Source organism: Sus scrofa, chromosome 1, assembly GCF_000003025.6.
Source record: "Sus scrofa isolate TJ Tabasco breed Duroc chromosome 1, Sscrofa11.1, whole genome shotgun sequence".
In the NCBI taxonomy this organism is placed as follows: domain Eukaryota; kingdom Metazoa; phylum Chordata; class Mammalia; order Artiodactyla; family Suidae; genus Sus; species Sus scrofa.
In genome coordinates this window covers 11,740,463-11,762,173 of record NC_010443.5, presented here as the reverse complement: position 1 = coordinate 11,762,173, position 21,711 = coordinate 11,740,463, and the positions used below count along the sequence as shown (strand labels likewise).

Here is a 21,711-nt window from a genome sequence, read left to right as displayed (position 1 = left end):
GCGTGGTCACAGGGACTTTGAGCAGAGGACTAGTGGCCCTTACTGTGAAGTGAAGGACAATGGCATGCGAATTTGGTACTTTCTCCTAGAAAGTGAGAAAAGGGGATGAGATGTTTTCTTTGGCTCCCAAGCAATTTAGTGACATCGCTAGGGTTCCTCTCCCGTCTTGGCTACAGTGCGTTTTCCATCATTCACGGCCGCTTGATGGGGGTGGAGATGGAAATCAGACCTCTTTACCTACCTGTCTAACGTAGCACCTTCGTTTCGGGCCCATAACACAGGGGTCAGGAAATCCAGCTGAGACTACTGAGGGTCTCCCTCCCTCCCTTTCCATTAGCCTGAAAATGAGTCAGTGGCTATTGGGATTCTAGATAGAAAGCTTTACAAATTTTTTAGAGACTGAGAAGATTCCTATCTGTATAAGAACCAGATATAAATGCAAAAATGCCATCTTTCTCCATTTCTCAAGGAGGAAAATCTGGCTTGCTTTGCTGGGGTCGATCATTTGAAAGTTTGTGATTCAACTTAAGTCTCCTTCTTATGAGCGACAATGTGAAGAGTGCTAATGGGTTACATTTAAGTTTGACACCTGATGCCTTTCTCTGGCAGGGTTCTGTGTTCTGAAACACCCCGGTACAGCTCTTGCTGGGTGCTGGAAACAATCCCAGCATTCGGAGGCTGTGAGCGAGTCCTATTCATCGCTGAAATAATGTCAATACTAGCTAAATGAGAAGTATTCCTTCACCCCCTAGGAGCTTTTGAAGAACAGCAGAGTGACAATTAAATTTTAAAAACTTCAAACTATTTTGAAAGTTTCCTAAGTGACTCACTGTAGCTGGCTTATTCGTTCTGTTCTTGCATAAGCATCAGTGTATAAATAAATCTGACTATGGGCCATAGTGGTAAACATAGCGGAAAATAATATTTTCATTAGTAATAGCATGTTTGGGGCTCAGTTGTGTATGGCCCCTGGGTACCTGGAAGCACTCTTCTGTTCATTTTGCTACAAAAGATAGCAAGTAATTGCTACTTGACTTCCGGATGCAGTTTCTGAAAAGAAAACTACTCCCCACACAGGGGAATATTCAAAATAAGGTCTTTCGCAATGGTCTTTGACCTAGTTTTCCCTCCTTTTTATTTTAATGGATAGGGGACTGAAATTGAAGACCCACTCACCACGGAATAGATGAGTGTGTGTTAGCATCTCCCTGCAGAGTTACCTTAACCTAAGCTGTAAATGTGCAATGTCAGTGTCTGTTAAGTCACAACTGAAGCTCACTTTCTGATGAAAAATTTGCCTGCTGCTATGGACCAGTGAATGGCCTCAATGCAAGTTATTCTTGAATGACTCTGATCTAGACATTAGAGGAACCTTACGTGTTCTCAGCTCTATGCATGGCCATGTTCTCAGCTCAATGCATGGTCAGTTCAGTGTTGAGTGTGTGTTGTCCTAAATGGGCAGTGGTTGTTTGATCAATCTTAATTTTACGTAGAACTGTATGTGTCTGATTTTATGTTGGAATAAATATTGAATACATGCTTTGGTATTCTTGGTGCTTAGAATAAAATAAGTGTTTAAATAAAAGAAGGTGAATGGATAAATAGTATATTCCTTTCATGGAAGAATTCCCAAATTAAGTATAAAATATGAGTTATGAAACAAAAGCCGCAGTTACTAGCGACTATCCTTTGTGGATAAGGAATCCCAGATGCGTGGTTTTTATTATCTAAAGAGGGAAAATGAGATGCTAGCGATCTCAGCGTCTAGACCTGGGTTGAGAAGGTGTGGTGGTTGAGAAGCTGAGACTCTTCACTGTGTGGAGAGGAAGAAGAGTTTGTATATAATACCACCCCCCGTGCTCCTGGAACTAGAGATTGTCTAATTTAGCTTTTAAAAGCTCCGGAAGGAAATCAGCCTCCAGGAACACGAATTCTTTCCTGGAAGACAGTGATTCATAACTAGCAAAGATATCTGAGTCCAGAAATCTTCACTAGTGTGTTTTGAATATACTGGTTTATTTTTCTTTTTTTCTTTTTTTTTTTTTTGGCCACGCTCACAGCATGGGGAAGTTTCCAGGCCAAGGATTGAAGCCACTCAGCAGCAGCAACCTGAGCCACTGCAGTGGCTCTGGATCCTTAACCCACTGCACCACAAGAGAACTCCTACTAGCTCATTTTTTGATGCCGAGTGTAGATTCGATTTAGGATAGTCGGGGGTATTTGGTTTACATTTTTAAGGATTGACTCCACTGGCTATAAATTGGGTTGAGTAATACTGTTTCTACAGTTCTTTCTGGTGTGGAGACCTGATAATTAAAGATGCGTTTTGTTAAAAAGAATCTCACTCTGCAGCCACAGTGTTAGCGAGCCACACTGTTCACGATGAGGCCGTTGTGGGGAAGCGGCTCTTTGGCTGTGCCTAACCTCTGACGGATGGTCATTTGCGTTGCTCACAGGAGCCGAGGTCCAAGGAGGGCAGTGACTACTTTGACAGCCGCTCAGATGGGCTGAACGTGGACATGCAGGGACCTTCCCAGGCATTGGCGTCCCTGTGGTCAGGGGGCTCGGCGCACATCCTGTCGCACAGAAGCGAATCCGCCCTTGCGATGGGCAGCGATCCCCTCCAACAGAACATTTACGAGAACTTCATGCGAGAGCTGGAGATGAGCAGGACCAGCACGGAGAACGTGGAGACCTCCACAGAGACCGCCGAGTCCAGCAGCGAGTCGCTCAGCTCTTTGGAGCAGCTGGACCTGCTCTTTGAGAAGGAGCAGGGAGTGGTCCGCAAAGCCGGGTGGCTCTTCTTCAAACCCTTGGTCACGCTGCAGAAGGAGAGGAAGCTGGAGCTGGTGGCGCGGAGGAAGTGGAAACAGTACTGGGTGACGCTGAAAGGTAAGCGTCCCCACCACTCGGAGGGCCCCTGGAGTCATTTCCTCCACTGTCCTCTTTCCTAGGAGAGGCCGGCGAGTCCAGCGTTGATTTGGATGCATGTGACGGCATCTGATCCAAACTCCACCAGCCCGCCTTCCTCCAGATACTTTCTCAAACCTGGGCAATAGGGCTAATTAGCCCTCGTATACAGTATTCATTCTAATAAGTAATGGTTGAATCGAATAACTATTGCTTGTGATTTCAGAGGTATTTCTGTACCACTCGAATACTTTTCCTGCATCTGGGGGTGCATGCAGGGGGAGGGGGAGGGAAGCCCCAAACAGGTAACCAACTGTCCTTTAGATGCTTGGAATATAGCTCATGAATTCTGCACACGTTCAGAACTCCAACAGGTACCCTTCCCAGCTTGTACAACTGAGAATCTCACCTGCATTGCTTGATTTGTGTCACGTCACTTTGGTGAAGGGAGTCTGTCATCACACACAAATGCTTTTTTTTTTTTTCCTTTTTGATGCAAAGGAAATAGGGGTAAGCATTGCTTTGTTAAGGTGATGAAAGTTTCCCATGGGCATTGCCGTTTAAAAATTACTCTCGGAATTCCTGTTGTGGCGCAGCAGAAATGAAGCTGACTAGTATCCATGAGGATGTGGGTTCAATCCCTGGCCTCACTCAATGGCCCGGGGATCTGGTGTTGCTGTGGCTGTGGTGTAGGCTGGCAGCTACAGCTCTGATTGACTCCTAGCCTGGGAACTTCCATGTGCCGTGGGTGCAGCCCTAAGAGAGAGAGAGAGAGAGAGAAAAGCTCTCACCCAGCTCACTGTGGATGGAAAGATTATTTAAATCGACCTGTGTCCTGAGGAAGCGTGAGGCTCTGAGTCAGCCTCGTGTTGATTTCTGCAGATGTGAAGAGCACAGCAGCCGCACAGCCTCCGGCATTTCTGCACAGCTGTCCTGTGACTCTGTCAGAGGAGGCGAGCGTGGTGTGTGCAAAGTTAGACCTCGTTAGCTGCTGCCACTGTTCCGGACCCTGGACTGATTAGCCCACAGCACATGTGGAAGGCCTGGACCCCTGCGCAGTGCTCCCCATTTTTAGAAATTGTGAGCTTGGGGAGCTGGCATCACTTCCTAATTACCCAGAAGCCCTTCTGGGAAAGGTGCACCCGCGAAGGAGTCTCATCCCTAAGTGATGCCTTTCCCTAGCAACCTGGAGGATTTATAAAACCCCAGACCCAGCCTCCCACACAGGTGCCTCTTTTCCAAGGATCTGGGTCCTCGTGGTACCTTGTGGCACCTTGTGGCTGAGGAAGATGGCGAGCTTCCCCGATGTGTGCAGACTGGGGAGGCAGGGTCCTCTAGTGTAAGAAGAGATTTGGGAAGTTGAAATAATGGGTCGAAGCCCAAAAGATGGTGTTTTGAAGGGATCAGTGATGCTTTAAGGTTTATTAATCAAATAGCTGTGCAAGTGCAGGGTGGGGGGGTGTGGCTGCAAAGTGTTACAGGTGAAAGAGTGTGGGAGTTTGATCTGCAGGCCATTCAGAATGAGTTTTGAAAGCCCCCAGTGTGCACCATGGCGGTGGTGGGGGCTGGGCCTGGGTATGTGTGTCCATAATCCTGCTCTGAGAAGTGGGGGCTGTCAGTGACACCAAAGGGATTCAGAGCCATGCCAGATGGAGGATGGCACCAGGACCTGGAGGAATGAGAACTGGGGTGAGAGTGAGCCCAACAGTCTTACAGAAGAGACACTGAATTTAGTGTGGTTCATCAGAGGGTGGGACAGGGTAAATCGATGGAAGACAAACTGATTGGGAATTAATGTAACAAATACAACAGAAAAAAGCCCGCTGCCTTCCTGAACCAGATCGTTAGTGGTTTCTTGCAGGAGGTGCAGGCAGTTATCACCTAAGGTTGAAAGAGGGCAGTTCCAGGATCCTGCCTTCCATCCCAGAAGCTGCCCTGACAACCTCTGGCCGCGGGTCAGGGGCGGGGTGGTCCTGACGTGTCTTTGACAGTTTCAAGATCCGCAGTCCTGCCTGAGCTCTCGCTTGTCAAACACGGGCAGACCTGTGGATGGGGTGCTGTGTCGGCGCAAGTGTTGCTAAGCACACATCTCTGTTTCCTTTGCAGCCGAGGAAAGGCATGCGATAAAGATGTGTGCCCTCCACCCCACCCCCCGCAGCGTAACCTTTTCCATGTGGTTTTCTACACCCCTTTCTTCTGGGAATTCAACGTTGAATTCAACTTTCTTGGCTTAGAATCTAAGTTGAAAGATTTGGACTTACTATTGATTTCATCATCGTTAAGGAGATATGTGTGTGTGTGTGTGTGTTTATATGCACATGTACATTTAAGCAGAATTTTAAAAGCACCCTTGAAGTATCTGTGTAAATAAAGGGCCCGCAGCTGTCGGCAAACATCTGGTTGTCTACCTACGTTGAATGTATAGGTGTGCTAATGGCACAGGTGTTTTTTTAGGGTTTGGAGGATGTAATAAATTTTTAACAAGGGTAATTCTGCTTTCCATCTGTATTTTCCAGTGAGTACGTTTTCATGCAGTTCACGGGGGACTTCCTGGGCAGAATAGTTGGCAGGGGCCTCCCAGGCATCCCACAGCATGCACAGCAGCTGACCGATGTCAGGAGCAGGGTTCTTAACGGACCTCGGGATGTTGGTCATTCGGCCTGAGACAGGGAAGGAGGGATGAGCGTGGGTTCAGAGGGTGACAGTGAAAAGGAGGCTTTGAGGGGAGACCGAGACTGTTTCTCCTTTTCTTTCTGTCCCTGGTGCTATTTCTACTAGTAGCACCTCCTCTCTTCTCATATTCCCACCGCTGTTCTGATCTGTTTTCTCTTTCTGCTTTAGCTGTCTACCCTCCAGGGAGACACCAGCTCCTGGTTGGGGGCAGGGCAGGGCCAAGAGCCGCAACCCTGTGGGCGGGGGGCACAGGAGACTCCACTGACAGTCCCTTTCCATCGGCCTCAGTGCCCGCTCATCACAGTCACAGATGAAGTTAAAACCGATCTAATAGGCTTACGGTTGATGTCCTGTTCTTTGAGTTTGCTGACAACAAAATTCTGCATGTTGTTTCACATCCTGGCCTGGTTCTAAAATGAAAAATGCCCGGTTGTGGTTTCAGGCTTCCTCAGGGGAGCTGCCTTCTGCCGTAGAGGGGGTATTAGGGTTGGTGACATCCTGGCGTCTGCCTGAGATTGCGTTCCTTTCCTCCAGATGGAATGAGTCAAACCCTGGCTGCTGGGAGCTCAGTGGCAGGGGTGCTGGAAGTCGAACTTAACCTACTGGAAAGCATTTGGATTTGGGTGGAGCTGGTGTTCCTCAGTCACTTTTGCCCTGGTCCTCAGGTGCCCAGGTCGTGGCATGTCACACATGCAGCAGTAGCGTTGGGCAGGCTTTTCCAGAGGGAAGGATGAATGCTGTTCAGGGCATTAGGGGCTGGAAGAAGAGACTGGCTCAGACCTGCAGCAGCATAAACCCCTTGCTCCGTTCCCTGTTCTAAGGGGCTTTTACAGCCTTTGGGGTTGGATGGGTTTTGTTTGTAGGAAGAGCGATTGCTCAGTGCTTCTCAAGATCACGAAGTGCCATGGTGGAAGTGCCACGGTGAGAGAGAGTGTCCTGGAGATGCTGTTTCTGGGGGCATTGCCAGGGTCCTGCATTTTTTTCCTCCTGTCTTCTCTGCTAGGCTGGGTTCCATTATATAAACTTGTTTGTCTGTATTAAGAGGTGTTTTTAAAGGAAGAGATAAAGCTGATAGTGCAGTAGTTTTCAAAGCATTTCAACCTTGATGAATGAAGACTCCTAACATGGTAGGATGAAGCAGGCATGAAATGGACCCCATTTGCCTGCAATGCAGGGGAAGGCAGGCTGGCACTTCATTAATTCAGTGTAAAAGGTATTTGCAGAGGCAGGAGCTGGTCACCGCGTTGTGATGTGTGTCATCCATCAGCACATGCGAAGGGCTCAAAAATGTTTATTGGTTGAAGGTTTCGAGGGATATTCAACAAGTCAAAATACCTGTGGGCATTTTAGAATGTGCTTAAAAATTAGGTTTCATTAGAAAACAATCCCATCAAATGAGCAAAGCAGACCCTTAGTGAATTGTACCCACAAAACTTAATTAGCTTATAAGGGAAAGCCATGTACTTGCAAGCATTTGTAGCAGCACTTTAGGGATTTTATATTTTAAAATACAAGGTATATACTTTCATTTTCCTCTCTTGATCTTAATGAGTAAGATTATGGTAATATTTCCTATCGCTATGATATAAAAGAACGTAGTAAAATTAAGTTATCTTACATGGCATTTGGAGGATAAACTACGTACTTTCTCTCACAGATGGCACAATTCTCCATGTCAACTTATTTTCTGTTATCACACATTATAAGTGTAGAAACTCACTTAGTCAGTGAATATAGGATTTTCTTCTGTCTCTCGCACAGATTTCCTAGGTGTGGTGCTGTGGTTAAGAGCGAGGGCTCTGCAGCCAGGGTGCCTGTGTTCACACCCTGCTCTACTGCAATCCAGTTCTGGGAGCTGCATAGCAGTGTAAACTCTCAGGCTTTCCATCTGTAAAATGGGATTAGTAACTCTGCCTGCCTTCTAAGGCTGATCTGGGGACTAAATGATCCAGTGCATGCTAGATACTTAGAAGACTTCCCGACGGGGGTTAAGCAACAATAAATGCTTGGTATTGTTATTATCGATATTACATTTATAAAACATGTCATTTTCTTTCTTTCTTTTTTATTTTCTTTTTTTTGTCTTTTGTCTTTTTAGGGCCGCACCTGCGGCATATGGAGGTTCCCAGGCTAGGGGTCGAATCGGAGCTATAGCTGCCGACCTACGCCACAGCCGTAGCAACACAGGATCCAAGCCACGTCTGGGACCTACACCACAGCTCACGGCAACACCAGATCCTGAACCCACTGAGCAAGGCCTGGGATCGAACCCGCACCCTCATGGTTACTAGTCAGGTCCATTAACCACTGAGCTACGATGGGAACTCCCTTTTTTCTTTTTTTTTTTTTCTTTTTTTGGCCATACCCATGACATGCAGAAGTTCCCAGGCCAGGGATTGAACTCAGGCCACAGCAGTTGCAGTGCTGGATACTTAACCACTAGGCTACCAAGGAACTCCAGATATTTCATCTGAATTGATGCTAATCTAACATCACTGGGTGTGTTTTGGATACTAGAATTCCTTTTTGTATTAAATAGTCTCATTTAGCGTCATTCCTTCTCCTTCTTCCCCTCCTTCCTTCCTTCTTTCTTTCTTTCTCTTTTTCTCCTTCTCTCTTTCTCTCTTCCTTTCCCCTCTCCCTCCCTCGCTCCCTTACTGCCCATTCCTTTCCTACACAGATTCCCCAGGACATGTGACCAGGACCTGTCTTCTCTCTTTCTCAGGATGCACACTACTGTTTTACGAGACCTACGGGAAGAATTCCACGGATCAGAGTGGTGCCCCTCGGTGTGCCCTGTTTGCTGAAGACAGCATAGTGCAGTCCGTCCCCGAGCATCCTAAGAAGGAAAACGTCTTCTGCCTCAGCAACTCCTTTGGAGACGTCTACCTTTTCCAGGTACTGCCCAGCTTTCGAAACACAGGGTGGAAGCGATGGCTTGTGCCCAGTTAGGATGAGAAGGACCAGAATCAAGAGGGTCAGCTTAGCGCTGAAATAGACTACAAGCCGTTAGGCTTTAGATTACTGTTTAAGCAAGAGCATTGGCGCCTGCCCACTGCCAGGTACCATAGGACATGCGAGTGCCATCATGCACCCAGAAAGCATTTCTTGTGTGCTTGCCCATGCAGTGCCAGGCTGTAGCCCAGGTGCCACTTTTCAAGATACAAGAAAGAAAAGTTAGGATTCCTGTTCTGGGGCACTTTGTGATCTAGCGTTTGCAGGATCCAAATGCCCAGAGTGGAGGAGGCGTCTCACGTGAAAACCCAGAGAAAATGGACAGTAGAGGCTTAAGTTCTTCTCAAGAATCCCCAGTGGAAGTGAAAGAAGAAGCTTTTCAGGAAAACCCTCCCTGACAAATGCTCTAAGGTCTCATTTCCCTGCAGAAGTGGTCTTAGGACCTTAAGATTCAGGTTATCTACTGTTGTGATTCTTAGAATCTTTCTAGCAAATGAGAGGGCAGACTGGGGTGTGGGTCCTGGCGCTGTGGCTGAGTCCGAGCATCATCTTGGAGCACTTTCTGAACTTCTCCGAATAGGACCCTTCAACCAGTAGGATGACCATAGCCTCTAGGATTGCCTTAAGGGTAGCTGAGGTCATCTGCATGTGTTAAGTACTGACGGAATGCTAACAGTCGTTACCGCTATTATTAATAGTTAACCCCAAACAAGTGGGGGGAGAGGTGATAGCCCGGAGGTGAAGTGTGCTCCCGAAATTCCTCCCAATCCAAACACCGTTGTGCATGTGGACACCACATGGCCTGTGGACTCTATCTGGTCGGAAGCTGCACGGAAAGCCTCCTCGGTCTTGGATTCTTATCTCTGATAAAGGTGGCCCCCTGGACCCCTGCAGACCAACATAGCTGTTCCTTGGCTGACTTTGAAATCTAGCAATCTCTGAAGTGTTTGCGATAGTAGGATTCCCGAGCCCCGATCCCGTAAACACACTGGGCCTCTGCCCTCCCTGCTTCTTCTCCCAACCTCACCTGACTGGTGAGAGTCAGGCTGGAGATTTGAATGTTCCTTCTTTTATTTTAATTTTTGGCCACCCCATGGCATGTGGAGTTCCTGGACCGGGGATCTGAGACCTATGCCACAGCTTCGGCAATACCAGATCCTTAACCCACAGTACCAGGCCAGGGATTGAACCTGCATCCCAGTGCTTCTGAGACTGCAGATCCTGCCGCACCACAGCAGGAACTCCGAACTTTCCTTCTTTTAACAGAAAGCTTGCTTAAACTTTCTGTGACGCTTTAAAGCAAAGTAACAACCTGGGGTTCATCTGAATTGTAGGGAAGGTGAATACACTGGTTAAATCTGTATGGACTTAGGGGCAGGTATGAAGTGAATATTCTATTTTGTGATTCATGCAAAATATCCGTAGTTTTAAAGAACTTTTCCCATTAGATGCCGTCGTATGATTCCAGAGGTCACCGGAGGATTGACTGCGAGGCACGAATGTGTGTGGTGGTTTCTGTGCCTCAAGGAAAAATGAACGTGTGTTTCGACCTGCTCAGAATCCTACGTCTTTGCCCATTCGGCTTTGTTCAAACTTTCTTTAGTGTTTTTAAAATAAAATATTCTTTTATGAAAATAGTATAGGGTCATTGTGTCTGAAGGTACTATAGGATAGAAAAAGAAAGCCACTGTTCATATTCCTACTATTCATAGATCAAATTATTTTAATTTTATTATGTCCTCCTTCCAATGTTCTTCTTCTTCTTCTTTTATTTTGGCAGCTCCCTTGGCGTGCAGAAGTTCCAGGGCCAGGGATCGAACCCATGCTGCAGCCACGACCCAAGCCGCAGCAGTGACAATACGGGATCCTTAACCTTCTGTGCCATCAGGGAGCGCTTCCAAAGTGCTTTTATTGTTATTTTTCATAGTGGAGTCCATATCCTAGATGAATTTCATATCCAGGCTTCCAAATGTAACATTTGAGTCCTGATAATTTTTTCATTCTATTAAAATTATGAAGATGGGCTGCTTTTTATTTTTTTGCTTTTTAGGGCCTCATTTGCGGCCTATGGGGGTTCCCAGACTAGGGTTCAAATTGGAGCGGCAGCTGCCAGCCTGCACCACGGCCACAGCAAGGCAGAATTTTGGATCCTTAACCCAGTGAGCGAGGCCAGGGATCAAACTCACATCCTCATGGATACTTGTTGGGTTCTTTACCGCTGAGCCACAAGGGGAACTCCAAGATGAGCTGCTTTTTAGAGAGTGACATGACGCGCCCTGGTTTTCTGATTACTCCCCTGCGGCTAGGGTACAGCTTGATTCTCTGATGCCTCTCTCTTTGGGGCCATGTGACCCCCTCAGTGGTCTCACCCACCTTCTGGAGTCAAGGAAGCCTGCAGACCTGAGTTGAGTAGTGGTGTGTGTTTTTAAAATGAACCAGTTTTTATGAATTGAAGGTACTTGGGGGTTTTACACCTCAGAGCCCAGCCTGCCACGGGGGAGAACAGTTTCGTGGTGAAACAGGTCCAAACGGGGTTTCCCCCCTGTGTTCAGGCCACCAGCCAGACGGATCTGGAGAACTGGGTCACGGCCATCCACTCTGCCTGCGCCTCGCTCTGCGCCAAGAAGCACGGCAAGGAGGACACGGTGCGGCTGCTCAAGAGCCAGACCAGAAGCCTCGTGCAGAAGATCGACATGGACAGCAAGATGAAGAAGATGGCCGAGTTGCAGCTGGCGGTGGTGAGCGACCCAAAGAACAGGAAGGCCATAGAAAACCAGGTACAGGTTCTTTGCGCGGGTTTCCTGCCCCGGCCCATGTCGCTCACCGCACACGCAGATGGGGGAGCTGTTTCTGTGCCTCTTGATTCAGGAACTCAAGGGCTGCATTTTTGCCGTATGGGTTAAGTTGTACGCTCTGCAAAATGTTGGTGGCTGTATATATATAAATATATATATATATAATGGAACATTTTGTGACCGAATTGCGTTTCCTGATGCAATGTCTAAGTGTCTCTCCATCTCACCTAGCTGATTCTCTCATACACTGTCACTTTTGGAAAAGAAATTATGTAATAAAACTGCTGAGAGGTCCCTTAAGTGGCTCAGTGGGCTAAGAACCTGGCTAGGATCCATGAGGATGTGGGTTCGATCCCTGACCTCACTCAGTGGGTTGAGGATCCAGCATTGCTGCAAGCTGCAGCGTAGCCCTCAAATACCGCTTGGATCTGGCGTGGCTGTGGCTGTGGCGTAGGCCTGCAGCTGCAGCTCCGATTCAACCCCTCGCCTGGGAAATTCCATGTGCTGCTGATGCAGCATTAAGAAAAGAAAAGTAACTGCTGGAAGATTAGTCAGGTAAGATTCTAATACAGAGGATGGCTTTGGAAAGAGCAGTTTGGTATAACTCAGTTATTCCTGTGTCTGGATTAAAAAAAAAAAAAAGAAAATCACCTTTTTAATTTTTTTGTGGGTAGTTTTTTTTCCTCTTTATTACAGATAAGGTGCCAAGGAAAATGTTTTCTTTGGCCTATTTCCACATTCGTTTAATAATTAAACAGTTTCTGTTTCTGCTAGGGGGTCAGAACCCCTAACCCTGAACACTTAGACAAGTGTCAGAGAAATTTCTGGCACCCCTCCTTTCATTCAGGTTCCCTGGGAAACAGACCGAGATGGAGATTTGCAGGTGCGGTGTTTTACTGGGGATGCTCTTGGGGGTGAAGGGACAGGCTTGAGGAGGGCCGTGTTGAATTGTGCTGAGCTGGTCCCATAGAGGGCCCAGCAGCTGGGGTGGCCCTTCAGAGTTGCTGGCATCAAGGCACACCACATCCACTGGGCAAGGCAGCTGCCATCAGAGGAGGTAGCTTCCTGGAGAGGGAGCAGTTAGTGACCCATAAGCAGCTAAGGGAAAGAATGCCTTCATTTTAGAAGGGGGAATCAGGTGACACACAACAGTATCCACTACAGTTCCTTCAAAATCAGGGTCAAATGAGATTTGGGAACTTAAAGAGAAATAGGGTAAATATAGGTTGGCATGTTCCTGATTTTTTCATCCTTTTCTCTCTATAAATTGTTACAGAGACGCCAAGTTCCTTAAAAAAAAATTCCACAGCAATACAGTGATTTGGACACCCCATCAGAAAGGAATTTTCCCTGTAGCACTTGACTTAAATCACAAATTAAACAGCAGGAGTTCCTGTCATGGAGCAGTGTTTAATGAATCTGACTAGGAACCATGAGGTTGCGGGTTCAATCCCCGGCCTTGCTCAGTGGGTTAAGGATCTGGCATTGCCGTGAGCTCTGGTGTAGGTTGCAGACACAGCTCAGATCCCACATTGGTGTGGCTGTGGTGTAGGCCAGTGGCTACAGCTCTGATTAGACCCCTAGGCTGGGAACCTCCATATGCCGTGGGTGCAGCCCTAGAAAAAGGCAAAAAAAAAAAACAACAAAAAACCAAACTAACAAAAAAACCCCCAAATTAAACAACACATTATCAATCTTCTGTTTGTGTTTGAATATTTAACCTTGCTGAATATTTTTTTCTCCATCTGCATATAGATGAAGAACTTAGAATATGTAGAAAGAAATGTCTGGTTGCAAATAAGAAACTGATGAAAGGCATTCAGTCAAATGATGTGTTCGTGAAACACTAAGAATTTGTTATCTATCAACTGGCAGTAGTAGAAAAACCAAGTAGTTCCCATCTCTTGCTCCCTCATCAAGTGTTTCTAAATGATGGCACAGTCGAGCTAGATCTGTGGATAATATCTGGATCCATCTTTGCTTCCCCTTTTCTGATAGCCTGTTGTGTCTTTCTCCCCTTCCCAATTCTTCCTTCTCGCTTATTTGTGGATCTTTAGATACTGACATACCTAAAAGATGTCTATAGCTTCAAAAATAAAAACAATTAGAAAATATGGACCCTGTTTCTAGGAAATGTATCATTTAGTTAGAGGTGAGGCTTTGTACACACTAAAGAATATTCTAGAATGGTGTAGGACCAACTGGCACAGTCATCAAATGCTGTGAGAGATCAGGGGTTGAGCTTGTGCCACGGTGTTGAGAGGAAGGAGAATTCCTGGAACAATATGGCCTGAACAAATTGGTAAGAGGTGTGTAGGTGAAATAGCTTGTCCAGGCTGCCAGGCAGGTGTGAGCATGGAAGGACAATGTGGAGGTAGCATTGACCCCTGAGTGACATAAGGGTCAGGGGCTCTGACCCTCTGGCAATTGAAAGTCCATGTAAAAGAGTTCCCCTATGGCTCAGTGGGTTAAGGACCTGGCATTGTCCCGGCTGTGGCTCTGGTTACTGCTGTGGCACAGGTTTAATCCCTGGCCTGTGAATTTATGCATGCCGTAGGCGTGGCCAAAAAAAAAGAGAAAGTTCATGTATAACTTGTTGGCCCTTCAGATTCAGCCAACCATGATTGTGTAGTACTGTAGTGTTTACTGCTAAAGAAAAAAATCTGCGTATAAGTGGACCCATGCAGTTCAAACCCTCCAGGTTCTAGGGTCACCTGTAGAAGTAACAGTGCTGGTGGCAGTCCTGAGCACATGGGCGTAGAGGGTGTGGGCTAGGAAGTGGTGAATGACTGGTGCTTTGGTGGGACCGGTGCTGGTGCAACTTTTTAGGGTCTTAACTGTAAGGCTGGGATGTCAGCTTTATTTCAGCCTCTAGATCTCAGGGAGGCATATAGGTTTTTAAGTTGGGGTGAAAAGCAAAATGATTGTATTATCTTTGGAAGATGAATCAGGCAGTGGCTTAGGGGGCAGAGGGAAGTGGGGAAAGGCATAGGGCAGTAGGATGGCCCTGCTCTGGGTGTGTGGTTACCAAGGCCTGGGGGGTCGGAGTTATATGACAGAAGTTTAACAATTTATATGGAAAATGTTTTTCAGAGTGCATGATTTTCTATAATTTTGTAGATATTAAAGATAGCTTCCTCTGCTCTTGAACTGGAAAGTTCCTTCCTCCAACAGAACATGCTGTTGATTTAAAGAGGACCAGCTGGTGAGCTGTGGTGTAGGTCACCGATGCGGCTCGGATCCTGTGTTGCTTTGGCTGTGGTGTAGGCTGGCAGCTGTAGCTTTGATTTGACCCCTAGACTGGGAGCTTCCATATGCTGCAGGTGCGGCCCTAAAAAGCAATAATTAAATAAGTACCAGCTAACAAACTACAAGCTAGTTTTACCGAAGAGCTGAAAAGGAAGGAAGTGTGACTACGAAGGAGAATAAAGGAGGATGGAAGGGTTTGGGGGGGGGGGGTCTGACAAGGTCGCAGCTGCTGGAGGAGGTGCAGCCATGAGGCGCTCAGCCCATGTCATCCATGCCCTCTGCCTCCTTCCGCCCCAGAAGCCTCACTGGCTCGTATCTGGGAAGAGTTCAGGTCCCGAGGCAGGTCGTGAGCTCTCAGCTTTCTGTCTGGGTCGTGTAGGGAGATGATGCTGTGCCGGATTACACGACAGATCCCAAAGCTTGAGGAGAAGTGGCTTTCCCTGTACCATGTCTCCCCTCTGGTCCAGAATTTCCAGAATCCAAAAGCCACAATCATTTGTCTCTCACCAGCTATGCAATTCGTGGGTTCAGGTGTCTCAATTAAAAATCTCATACTGGGAGTTCCCGTTGTGGCACAGTGGAAACGAATCCCACTAGTATCCATGAGGATGTGGGTTCAATCCCTGCCCTTGCTTAGTGGGTTGGGGATCCAGTGTTGTCGTGAGCTGTGGTCTAGGTGGTAGACGCAGTTTGGATCCCGCATTGCTGTGACTGTGGTGTAGGCTGGCAGTTGTAGCCCTGATTTGACCCCTAGCCTGGGAACTTCCATATGCTGCTAGTTCAGCCCAAAAAGAAAAAACAAAACAGAACAAAACAAAAAGTCATACTGATTGTGGTGGGAAAGGGTATGGTTTTAACTTTTACAGGCTCTCTAAAATTTAACTTAAAAGCCACTTAGTCCTCTGGAAGGGATGCTCAGCTTGGAGTTTTCAGGTCCTTGTGTCAAATGTTTAGGTCCAGGCAGAGAAGAGGGAAATTGGGCAACATTGAGAATCGCCCGGCCTTTTTTTTTTTTTGCTATTTCTTGGGCCGCTCCCGCAGCATATGGAGGTTCCCAGGCTAGGGGTTGAATCGGAGCTGTAGCCACCGGCCTACACCAGAGCCACAGCAACGCGGGATCCGAGCCGCGTCTGCAACCTACACCACAGCTCACGGCAACGCCGGATCATTAACCCACTGAGCAAGGCCAGGGACCGAACCCGCAACCTCATGGTTCCTAGTCGGATTCGTTAACCACTGCGCCACGACGGGAACTCCCCTTTTTTTTTTCTTCCCGTTTTAGATCCTCCTTCTTTCTCTCTTTATGGCCGTAAGAAGTTCAAACAGTTTTTAAAAATTTAGGCGTTCCCATTGCGGCTCAGTAAGTTAAGGTTCTGACTAGTATCCATGAGGGTACGGGTTCAATCCCTGGCCTCTCTCAGTGGGTTAAGGATCCAGTGTTGCCGTGAGCTGTAATGTAGGTTGCAGATGTGGCTCAGATCCCACATTGCTGTGGTTGTGGTGTTGGTCGGCAGCTGTAACTCCAATTCGACCCGTAACCCAGGAACATCCATATGCTGTGGTGAGGCCCTAATAAGACAAAGAAAAAATGAAATACAAAAAATATTTTTAAAAGATTTAAATTTTCATTAAGTGGAACTTTATTTCTTTTTCATAGTTGGTAAATGCTTACTTTATGCTATCAAAATTGGTGCTCTTCTCCTTGGGAGGGCAGGAATTGCCTTCACATAAACCCCTACACAAATCCAAGAGACTAGACAGATCAGTTGGCCTGAAGTGAAACTCTTTTAAAGAATTTGCGTCTTTACTACCTGTAGCCTGTTCAGCATTCTTTGACGGGACCACTGCATCAGTTATTTGAAGCACACCGTCCACTCCTGCTCCTTTCTCATTTCAGTCCTCCCTGCCCCCCGCCCTCATCCCTTCCCCCACCCCCTTCCCCACACAATCACCTTCTCCTGTTACACTTGTGAATTTCTCATAAGAAACAGTTTGGGTTGATCTTTAGACATTCCACCCCCAAATATTCTCCATACGACATCGGCAGAACAGGTTGAGATTTATTCATGCTTTCCCAGAGGGCTTTGCAGTGGGTGACAGCAGTGACATTTGCTGTGCCCTTGTCCTTAACTCATTTGCCCGATGGTTGTCAAGCGCTCTGCTCTTTCCTTGCAGACACAAAGAGTGTGAAACGTTAAGGGCAGACCTAAGCGCATGCTTAGAATTACTTGACCGGAGCGCGTTCTATGAAGCCGCAAAGGTATTTGCAAATCAAGATCAATAGGAAGGTAATTTCCCAAATATCCCAGAAGTACATAGTTGTCTCCAAAGTACCTGTTAAAAACTTTCAGAGAGCGGCGCGTTATCCAGTTAGCATTTATTTACTTATTTATTTATTTATTTATTTATTTATTTATTTATTTTTTAATTGTGTGTGTGTGTGTGTGTGTTTTATTTTCCCACTGTACAGCAAGGGGGTCAGGTTATCCTTACATGTATACATTACAATTACATTTTTTTCCCCACCCTTTCTTCTGTTGCAACATGAGTATCTAGACATAGTTCTCAATGCTACTCAGCAGGATCTCCTTGTAAATCTATTCTAAGTTGTGTCTGATAAGCCCAAGCTCCCGATCCCTCCCACTCCCTCCCCCTCCCATCAGGCAGCCACAAGTCTCTTCTCCAAGTCCATGATTTTCTTTTCTGAGGAGATGTTCATTTGTGCTGGATATTAGATTCTAGTTATAAGTGATATCATATCGTATTTGTCTTTGTCTTTCTGGCTCATTTCACTCAGGATGAGATTCCCTAGTTCCATCCATGTTGCTGCAAATGGCATGATGTCATTCTTTTTTAATGGCTGAGTAGTATTCCATTGTGTATATATACCACATCTTCCGAATCCAATCATCTGTCGATGGACATTTGGGTTGTTTCCATGTCCTGGCTATTGTGAATAGTGCTGCAATGAACATGCGGGTGCACGTGCCTCTTTTAAGTAGAGTTTCCAGTTAGCATTAAATGCTAACTGTATCTCAGCTTCACTGTATTTTATTTTACATGGAGGAAAGTATTTATTTATGTAGCACCTTCCCCCCTGAGACCCCAAGAACCTCAGATAGAGTCATTGATAGCCTAAGAATAGTGAACTTGACAGTGCATGTTCCATCACGCAAGATGCAGTCTCTGGAACAGGTTTTCTTTGAAAGAGATCATTGTCAATGCGTTTTCCAAATCAAAAGACACGATCTCAATACTAACGGCCGAGTCTCAGCTGTTGTGTGGGGCAGTCTCTGCTTAAGAGAGGCCATCCTACGGTCTCCTCCCTGGGCTTTGTGGGGGCCTTGGGGGGACGCAGCTCTCTTTGGGCAGCCGGTGTGGGGCGCCGGATAGGCTGTCCGCATGTTGGACTCCTTTTGAAGTTCTGAGGGAGGGAGAGCTGTAAATTAAGTCCAGTCAGTACTTTATTTTCCTTTCCGTTTATTATTTTAAAGAAGTAAACAAGGACAAAACCTGGCTACCCTGAGGCGGCCTGACTCCCTCCCGGATGGCTCCTCCTCCCCATCCAGGCTCTTTCTGGGCCTTTCTCACTTCCTGGGGTTAATGAGGCCACTGGAGGGAGCAGGTCCCGCTGGGGAGGTGCTAGAGTGGGAGGTCACAGTGTCAGTCAGTGGGCACGGGACTGCATGAGCCTTGTAGCCTTTATTTCAGGTTCTCTTTTTCTTTTTTTCCTTTTTTTTTTGCCACACCTGCCGCATGTGGAAGTTCCCAGGCCAAGGTTCAAACCCAAGCTACAGCAGTGACAATGCCGAATCCTTAACTGCTAGGCCACCAGGGAACTTCTTTTGTTTTCAATAGTAATGTTTTAAAATCCTGAAGCTAGACAATTGGAAACTGCAGTGATGGGAACAAGACGAACAAAGCCTTGAGGAAAAAATGCTCTGGGGGTGTGGGGGGAGGCAAATTGGGGAATAAAGCATTGGAGGGTCTTTGTGAAGGGGGTTTGAGGGAGACAGGCCAGATTAAGGAGGGGCTGAGTCAGGACGAGGCTTCCTTCAGCAGGCCGTTGGGAGGTGGAAATGCTGGGGCAGGATGTTAACATTCAGTTTTATTTTATTTTTTTGTAATGATTTTTATTTTTTTCTTTATAGTTAGTTTATAGTGTTCTGTCAATTTTCTGATGTACAGCAAAGTGACCCAGTCTCTCACACATACACATACACATTCTTTTTCTCACATTATCCTCCGTCATGCTCCATCACAAATGACTAGATATAGTTCCCTGTGCTACACAGCAGGATCTCATTGCTTATCTACTCCAAAGCAATAGTCTGCATCTATTAACCCCAGACTCCCAGTCCATCCCACTCCCTCCCCTTCCTCCTTGGCAACCACAAGTCTGTTCTCCAAGTCCATGAGTTTCTTTTCTGTGGAAAGGTTCATTTGTGCCATATATTAGATTCCAGATATAAGTGATATCATATGGTATTTGTCTTTCTCTTTCTGACTTACTTCCCTTATTGTGACCATGTTGCTGCAAATGGAATTATTTTGTTCTTTTTTATGGCCGAATAGTATTCCATTGTGTATATATACCACACCTTCTTAATCCATTCTTCCGCCAATAACATTCAGTTTAGTTTAGTGAACATTTAATAAGTACAAATTCTGGGCCAGGTGACTGTGCAGACTTTGAATTTGAAGAAGCTGCTCTCTCTTCCCTCAGGGTACTCTCAGTTTAATGGGGTGACAGACAACTGAACATATAATTTCAACATAACAGAATGAATTCAGAGCAGTCGATATTCCAGAGTGTTGTAGAAGACACATGGAAAATTTAGCCTCCTGGGTAGTCCTGGTGGACTTCCTGGAGGAGGGATGCTGAATTGCTTCTTGAAGAATGAGGAGTTAATCAAAAGAGAAATGGACTTCCTTCACTTAGTAGATGCAAACTGTTATATCTAGAATGGATAAGCAATGAGGTCCTACTATACAGCACAGGGAACTATATCCAGTCTCTTGGGATAGACCACGATGGAAAAGAATACAAAAAAGGGAATGTATATACATGTATATCTGGGTCACTTTGCTATACAGCAGAAAATGGCAGGACATTGTAAATCAACTATACTTCAATAAAACTTTAAAAATGAAACAAAATTTTAAAAAATAATAAACTTTTTTTTTTTTTTTTTGTCTTTTTGCCTTTTTTTCTAGGGCCGCTCCCGTGTCATATGGAGGTTCCCAGGCTAGGGATCCAATCAGAGCTGTAGCCCCAGCCTACTCCACAGCCATAGCAACTCGGGATCCGAGCCGAGTCTGTGACCTACAGCACAGCTCACAGCAACGCCAGATCCTTAACCCACCGAGCAAGGCCAGGGATCGAACTTTCAACCTCATGGTTCCTAGTTGGATTCGTTAACCACAGAGCCACGAGGAACTCCAATAATAAAACTTTTTAAATCATAATTTTTTTTTTTTTTTTTAAAGAAGAGAAGCAGTGATGGGAATTCCAGGCTAGGAGTCAGCATGAGCCAAGGCAGAGCACTCTAAAATCATGTGGTTGTCCTGGCAGTTTGACTTTTTTCAGGCACACGATGTGCTGATGCTCCTGGTGATCGGCGGTGGAGGGCTGAGTGACACCATCCTTTCTCCTCCCCCTAAGGCTGCAGGAGCTGCCCATTTTGCGGTCCCTTAGCTGCCTCTTCCACACAAGGCCAGAATGGTTTGTATCGAAAAAGCATGTCTGACCATGGGATCCCCAGGTTTAAAGATCCTGCAGCGACTCCCCATTGCCCTCTCCCACCTCCACCTTTGTCTTCAACCCCAGACTTCCCACAGGTTCCTCTTCTTTTTGGGGGTTTTCTCCCTGGCAGAGAGAACCGGCATAGACCACACACCCACGTGCAGACGGGCTCCTGCCACTCCCCGTCATCAGGCTCACCCTGCTCATCTGTGATGAAGGGCTTGGCTCCTCCAAGGAGCTGCCCTGGACCCCCCCACCCCCACCCCCTGATCAGGGACCCTTCTCTGGTCCCGTCATGTTCACACACTATTTTGTAATTATGCCTTTGGGTATAGGGTTGCTCCTGGTATGAAATCAGAGCCTCTAAAGGATGGACAACTTTCCCCCGTCTGTCTCCCCAGTACTTGGCTCCAGGTATTGAGCATCCTGTCTTCTGCCTCAGTCTCAGTCCTCATGGCGTCTGAGTCTCCTTCTCAGGGCTCCTGTCTCAGGTCGTGACTGCATGATTCCACGGTTAACTCCATGCAGTCCAGTTGCTGGTATCATCCTGCGGATGGATGAGAGGGTCGGTGCTGGGAGGGGGGCGGGGAAGGAAGGTTCCAAAGTCGAGCGGCGGAGCTGGGACTGGAACACACATCTGTGCTCCGCCTGGATCCAAGCCTCTTCCTTCATAAGACTTTTGTGAGTCAGACTTTGCTTCGCTTCCTAAGGAACCACGTGATGAGTGGTTTTGTACAAAGTAGAAATTAACCAACTCAGACTTTTCGGCTTTATTTGATGGGAAATGTATTTATGAGTACACTTGGTGAGTGATTTTTATGGCATGTGAGTTGTATCTCGAAGGAAAAAACAGAACAAAACTGATTTTCTAAACCGTAGCTGGTTGTTGTAACTACCAGACAATGTGTCTTCTGTCACTGGCCGACTTTGGAGGTGGGTTTTAGTGCTTGGAAAACACTGCACGGGAGTTTTTCAACGTACTCTGCCAAAAAGGAAAATCTAATTATCTTTTAAGACCAACCTAAGACTGGACAAACGACCAAATACCGTGGTCAAATGACTAAATGGTAGAAAATATTTTTCTAGGAGTGTTGGGTGTGGCAGGAATGTACTTGTCATTTTTTTTTTAAATATCACTTATTCATCTGTTATTTTTAGCATTAGCCTTCCTCTCTTCCCCCTCCCACTTTCTAGAGCAGACCATAGCCTCTCTGAGCTCATTAAATAAATATAGCTATAGTAGCAATAAAGAGGAAACCTGTGTGTGTGTCAGTGTTTAAAAATGGAGCTCTCCTCCTTAATTTGTTGTTAATAATTTTTTACAATGAAAGATAATGAAAACCTACTTTGAGCTTTCTTCATTCATGGCATTTTTTAATTTTA

The 21,711-nt window shown here is 46.3% G+C and overlaps 1 protein-coding gene across 13 annotated transcripts in view; it reads left to right on the top strand.

Annotated features, from left to right (window-relative positions):
- The window catches only part of TIAM2 (T-cell lymphoma invasion and metastasis 2), a 249,364-nt gene that overhangs the window by 135,696 nt on the left and 91,957 nt on the right, over window positions 1-21,711 (top strand). For all 13 annotated transcript variants that reach the window (XM_021071939.1, XM_021071937.1, XM_021071938.1 and 10 more), the window contains 3 exons: window positions 2,457-2,892; window positions 8,309-8,481; window positions 11,091-11,315. In XM_021071939.1, coding sequence (XP_020927598.1) covers window positions 2,457-2,892; window positions 8,309-8,481; window positions 11,091-11,315 — 834 coding nt within the window. The remainder of the gene's footprint in view (window positions 1-2,456; window positions 2,893-8,308; window positions 8,482-11,090; window positions 11,316-21,711) is intronic.